Raw genomic sequence first — 6,000 nt, forward strand, 5'->3', positions numbered from 1 at the left:
AATAATAGTTTCCATCCGTTCCTGGTCAATGTACTTGTCAATGTGTGTGATTTACTATCGAAGAGAAATTTCTCAGCGTACGGCACTATGATGATAAAGATTTTTAAGCAGTTTACCAATGTAAATCACACTTGTCCTTTCGAAGTAATATCCTTCAATATAATTAAGATTTCTATTAAATTTACGTCATTTTTACAGGGTCATATGATAGCCCGAAACTTGTACATTCGTGGTACTGATTTTATGATGCCATTGATACCTGTGGGCGTTTATCAAATGTCTTTTAGTGTTTATGAAAACTTTCCGAATGGAAGCATCGATTCGATTGGCGTCATCAAATTGTATTTCGAAGCGATGGATTTTGTTAAGCCAAAAAAGAAGAAGCTGTAAAAATGTTTACAAAAAATGGGCTACAAAAATGTAATTAGAAACAAGCTTAGTTTAAAATGTTCTCAAAAAAAAGCATATTACTGGAAAATTGTAATTTAAATATAAACGTTGAACAATTTAAAGTGAATTAAAGTGTGTCCATTTCACAACGATTGTCAAACAATCGAACCATTTCCATTGCTCGCAGACGTTATAATGCCATATCCATTTGTGGTTATTATGTATGTCGTACGTTTTGAGTGTGGTAATTGATAACATATGTATTTCAATCCAAAATATATATGAATTTATATTTGCAGCTTACAGATTCACCAATGGTATACAAATCGGTGAATATTGAATGTTTGCCCAATGTTGTAAACTCCACATGCGTGTTAAAGGCTGAAAATTGGAATAAAGCTGTTCTATTTATGGACTGTGAGCTCTTTTTGGCACTGCGAAATTCAGTGGTAATTATATAGACTTAATGTAATTTGTAATTAATCATTCACAAATAGGTTCACTTGGAACTTTTTAAGAAGACCCGCTCGGTTTCTATATGATATCCTTTAGAATTATCGATTGACCAAGCGAACATGTTGGTTTCATTAAATATTATGTTCATGCTGCGCAAATGGTGCAAATCAAGAAACCAAGGGATCAAAGTAGTAAGTCAGCAAATGTATAAATTAGAACTATTTCATAAATATTCAATACATAACCCACTTATCAATTATAGATGAATTTAATTGCATTATACGTCGACGTTTATTTTAGTTGATTGAAATCTTAATTATCCTCATTTTGCAGTTACGGTGGGCTTAATGAGTGAGCTGATAATAAAAGAAATGTTACTATTAGTTCATTTGGCGGTATTCTAAACGACATGAAACAGCTGGTTGATCAATTCTTGCTCAGTTTGTTGCTGATCAATTGCATATCAAGTGTAGTACGTATATAAAATAGATTCATGAGCTGCTTAATATACTACATGTCCTCTGGAAAGTCCGCAGGACCCGTGTCCTTCAAAGCAAAAAGTATAATATGCCAAGCGAATTCGATGTTTATTTCGAATGTCAGCTGCAATCTGATCGCCGTTAGTTGGGTAAAGTCCTATGTTATCTATTGCAGCCGATAAAATATCTCACGGTGAGTGAACGTATTATTATATATTCAACCTGGAAATATATTTCATTGGCTAATTGATTGCAGATTGAGGCGACTTTCTTCAAGAAAGACAATACCAATCAGTTCAAGCCATTCATGTTCCCATTCAACTTCAGTGTTTGTCACCAAGATATGAAGTATCAACTCATTCCCTTTTCGGATCTCGTCATTAAACAGCTGCGCACCTACACGAATGTCAATCACAGCTGTCCTTATATGGTAGGTGTTTGTTGTTCATTGTTCAACATTAACAAACTGTTTTCTAGGGACACATGTTTGCCCGCCAACTAATGACCGACGAAGGTCAATTACCCAATGTGCCCATTAGCGAATACAAGATGATATTTCGTTTCTTTGAAAACTCGAACTTTCTGGGGCAAGTGAGTGCGGTTTTAGAAGTTTTCGAAGATCACAGTTTGCGCAGGAAGTTGAAGACTATAAAATAATAGTTACATATAGAAAAGTAACGTTGATGTATACAAAATGAGAATCATAAAATCAATTGATTTTTAATGGATTTTTAATTCATTTGCAAAGGAACAAGTAAAATGAAACTTTGTATATTATTTTACAATATTAAATGTAAAAAATGTAAAATGTTATTATAAAATTTTATATTCTTTCGATACAAAATATGATAAATTAAGGAAGTAAATTATAATATTATTGTATATGTTTTTTTATGCTGTTTCAAATTTCCCTATGATTTTTGGTGACTTGCAACACATGAAAATTTTCACAATTTCCACATCATTAAGTGACTAACGTGGGTTCATCAGATAATCTAGATTAACTGATTCACTGCTTCAAGCAGACAGTCACGAGGTTTTTTTTTGTGATGCCAGCGATAAGTTGCAATAAATTAACTAATTACATTAAATGCTCCAATCTGGCTTAGGACTTTACTAACTCACTAATCATATTCATTTTCAGCTCAGACCGTAGAGCATGTTTCCGTGTCCATCAACTGCCTCAACATGGTAGCTTTACGCTGGGAACCTGGATCACTGCTTGAATCCGTTAGCCTCACCACCATGGGACAGTTTGTGGTCTGCTGCAGCGGCTTCTTTCCACGTGGCGGTGAGTTCGTCATCAACAAGTGGACACGTCTCTACTCCGTGTGCTGCGCCAGCTTGGCGGTGCTCGGTCTCTGCGGCTGCCTCTATGCTATTGGATTGAACGATGAACTGCGCAGCCGAGTGCTGCAACTGGATAAACTCGTGTTGAGCATCATGGGCATGGAGCTGGTCATCTCCTCGCTGGTGTTTATACTCACAGTGCTGTCACTGCAGCTGGGCGCAAAACAACATCTTGGTATCTACGAGCGACTGGCGGAGATTGACAGGCGACTGATGCGGGACTTTGGTGCCAATCTCAACTATCGCAAGTTGTCGCGCAAGAACATCATTGTGCTCTCCGTTGTGGGTGTGTTGTATGTAAGTGCTGTCAATACAGCTTTGGCACGCGGTGCTGCAGGACATCAGTTGGAGGTGGTGGTGCCCGCTGCTTTGTGCTATATTCTGGTCACCAGTGGACCGCATCTCACGGGCTATGTACACATGTCGCTCACCGAGCTGCTGAGCATACGCTTTCGCCTGCTGCAGCAGATCCTCCAACCGCAGTTTCTCTATAAGCGCTTTGGCAAGGGGCCTCTGGTCGAGCGGCGTCTGCGATCGCTGGTGGACATCGTCAAGGAGCTGCACTACATTATACAGCAGATCAATGAGGTCTACAATGTGAGCTTGTGGTCTGCCATGGCTCACGACTTTACTCTGAGTACCAGTGAGCTGTATATCATCTTTGCCCGCTCCGACAACAGCAGCAATGATGCCAGCGGTGTGAGCTTGATGCTTCTGGGTTTCCTCTGCGTCTGCATGCTGGTGCCCTTCTACAAGATGCTCATCGCTCCTGTCTACTGCAGTCGAAGTGTGGACGAGGGACGTCGTTGTCTGCGTCTTCTCGAGCAGCTGGACGATTGGTTTCCTGACAGTGCGCCAGCCAAGCAGCTAGTCGAAGCGATGATGCGATGGCGATGGCAGTTTAAGGTGGAATTCACCAGCGGCACAAGCATCACACTCAATAAAACTGTTATTACACTGGTGAGTAGAGTTTAGAGGCATTGTATTGCAGTAAGTACTTCGTGCAATTCACTTTCGCAGTTCGCTTCGATTGTATGCAACTATTTGCTGGTGCTCATACAGTTTGCAATGACCCAGAAGCTGGGCGAACAGGTGGAGCAGCAGAAAGTCGCACTGCAGGAATGGATAGGCATCTAATGGCTGCGGGGAGCAGAGGAGTTCGCTCGAACGTCGTTCGTTCGTCGTGGTCGTCGTCGTTCGCTGCATATATCATTAGCTAAATTAATTTACGGCTCGTTAACATAGAAACACCATAAATATGTCAGCGGCCTCAACGGACCTCCCACCACCCACTCGTCCCCTCCGCATCCCCGCGTTGCAATCAGCAGCTTGGCCCGCGGCCTGACTGGGAAACAACACTGCACCCAGGAGGCGGTCGCCAGGCTAATGATTATAATGTTTGTCGTTTATTTTATTTGAATTTTATGCAAATGAAGCGTACCCCGGACTACCGTCGGACCGTCTGTCTGGCCAGCCCAGGCTTATCAATGCGGCCAGCGACCACTTTTCCAAGTGCGTCATAAAATTGAAAGCAGCCCCGGCCACGCCCACTAATTGAGCGACACTAATTTAAGGCATTGCTTCAATATGATTTGCCTTTGCCTGAAATCGTAGCACAACGAACTATTGAAAACTTAATTTTCCTGAACAATTTTCATTGATTGTTGAAACTGAAATTTAAATATGCAACGCTTTGAAATTTGAATTTTTGAAAGCCTCAAAATCAGTGCGGTAAACTCTTGAAAGAAATTAATATTAGTACAAGAGATGCTCATAAAAAATGTCATGGAACCTTTTAAAAAGACCCAATCTTAAGTTTACAAAATTATGTGAAATATAATTCGATTGTTGTAAAAACACAATTAAAATTTGCAATGCTTTCAAAATTAATTTCATCTTAAAAGCCTTAAAATAAACACATAAAATGTGTGAAAATGGAAACCCGAAATGCTCACTTGATTCCAAGGAAAACTATTTAGTCTTAAGTTTTATTAAAAATATTGGTTTTTAAATTGCATTAAAAAGGTAAAGTCAATAAAACAGTTTACGAAAATAAAGCAAATTTAATGAACGTCACCCTTTTTTTTAATAATGCTTTGATTAAAAATTGTTTGATTTCTAGAAAATGTATTGCATAAGACATGAATTCTTAATAAATTCGATTCATTTCGTGTGATATACTTTAGTTTTATTGCTCTCATTAAATTGTATTTACTTTACCCAATAACATTGTACATTTGGTTAAAAAGTAAAATGGAAGTCTCTCGGGGTTTTTCCGTTTGCGAGAAAAACACGATTATTATTATACACTTTCAGTTGGGAGTATGTCATATAAGAAGTAAAGTTCATCAACAAATAATAAAACACACACTTATTGAAACACAAAAATAAATTCAATTCAACATCAGAACAAGAACGTAAGTAAAATATAGGAAACGTTGCAAAATGTCTGAAAATACTAATGTACCGGCTTAGGCTGAAATCTCGGTATAAAATCAGATGACAATGGATACTGGAATTGGTTGAATTTTGTGTGACATTATTGGGTTTTGGTTAAAAACGAATATTTTTGTAAAGCAGTCGAGTCGAACTATGAATGAATACAATGAGTATTGTGAATGGCAACACAGCGCATTATTGTTATTATTGCAATTTGTGAGAGAGAGAGAGAGAGAGAGCAAAGAAGAGAAGCGAGAGAAGAGAGTGGCGCGATTGCCAGAGGAAACTTCAAGTATTTATTGAATCGCATATTTTATCATGATGATTATCAGTGGCATGGTCTGTCGATTTCACTCTGCAACATTCCATTGACCATTGTCGTAATTGAATAATATTTTTTCGCCCTCTTGGCATTCCTTTGTTTCATTCATTTTCATGTCATGAGTTTTTCCATTATTCAACTGGTACTCGGCATTCGACATTTTGGGGAATCGCTTCGCTCTGCTCTGCTCTGCTCCGCCACATAATGCAATCTCATATGTATATGGGCGATATAATTTGCGATAATTGCTATTGCTGTGGCATGCCACACATGTATGTTATGTGGCCAGTTGCCAGTGGCCTGCCGCTTGCGGCCTGCGGCTCTCGAAATTTAAGCGTTCCCATTTAAAGGCAAAAACAAGAAATAATCAAAAATTATCGCATGAGCCTAATTGCATATTAATTGCATGCACTTATGCCTCAATTACCACGCAAATGTCTACAAATAAAAAGCCTCAATTAATGCAATACTCAATTCTTGGGAATCGTAAAAACGCTTAACAACAATTGCAATTTTATTCGATGGCGCTGTAATTAATTACCCATTATAAGAACTAGTTAGAAC

At 38.6% G+C, this 6,000-nt stretch overlaps 1 protein-coding gene across 1 annotated transcript; it reads left to right on the forward strand.

The window, feature by feature from the left end:
- Window positions 1-1,360: 1,360 nt before the first annotated feature.
- LOC132788098 (putative gustatory receptor 57a) lies at window positions 1,361-3,812 on the forward strand. The gene is made up of 5 exons (XM_060795416.1): window positions 1,361-1,474; window positions 1,582-1,755; window positions 1,803-1,916; window positions 2,475-3,635; window positions 3,696-3,812. Exons 1-5 carry the CDS (start codon window positions 1,361-1,363, stop codon window positions 3,810-3,812), a joined length of 1,680 nt encoding a protein of 559 aa, XP_060651399.1.
- Window positions 3,813-6,000: the final 2,188 nt, after the last annotated feature.

The sequence above is a fragment of the Drosophila nasuta genome, chromosome 3 (assembly GCF_023558535.2).
Source record: "Drosophila nasuta strain 15112-1781.00 chromosome 3, ASM2355853v1, whole genome shotgun sequence".
Classification (NCBI taxonomy): domain Eukaryota; kingdom Metazoa; phylum Arthropoda; class Insecta; order Diptera; family Drosophilidae; genus Drosophila; species Drosophila nasuta.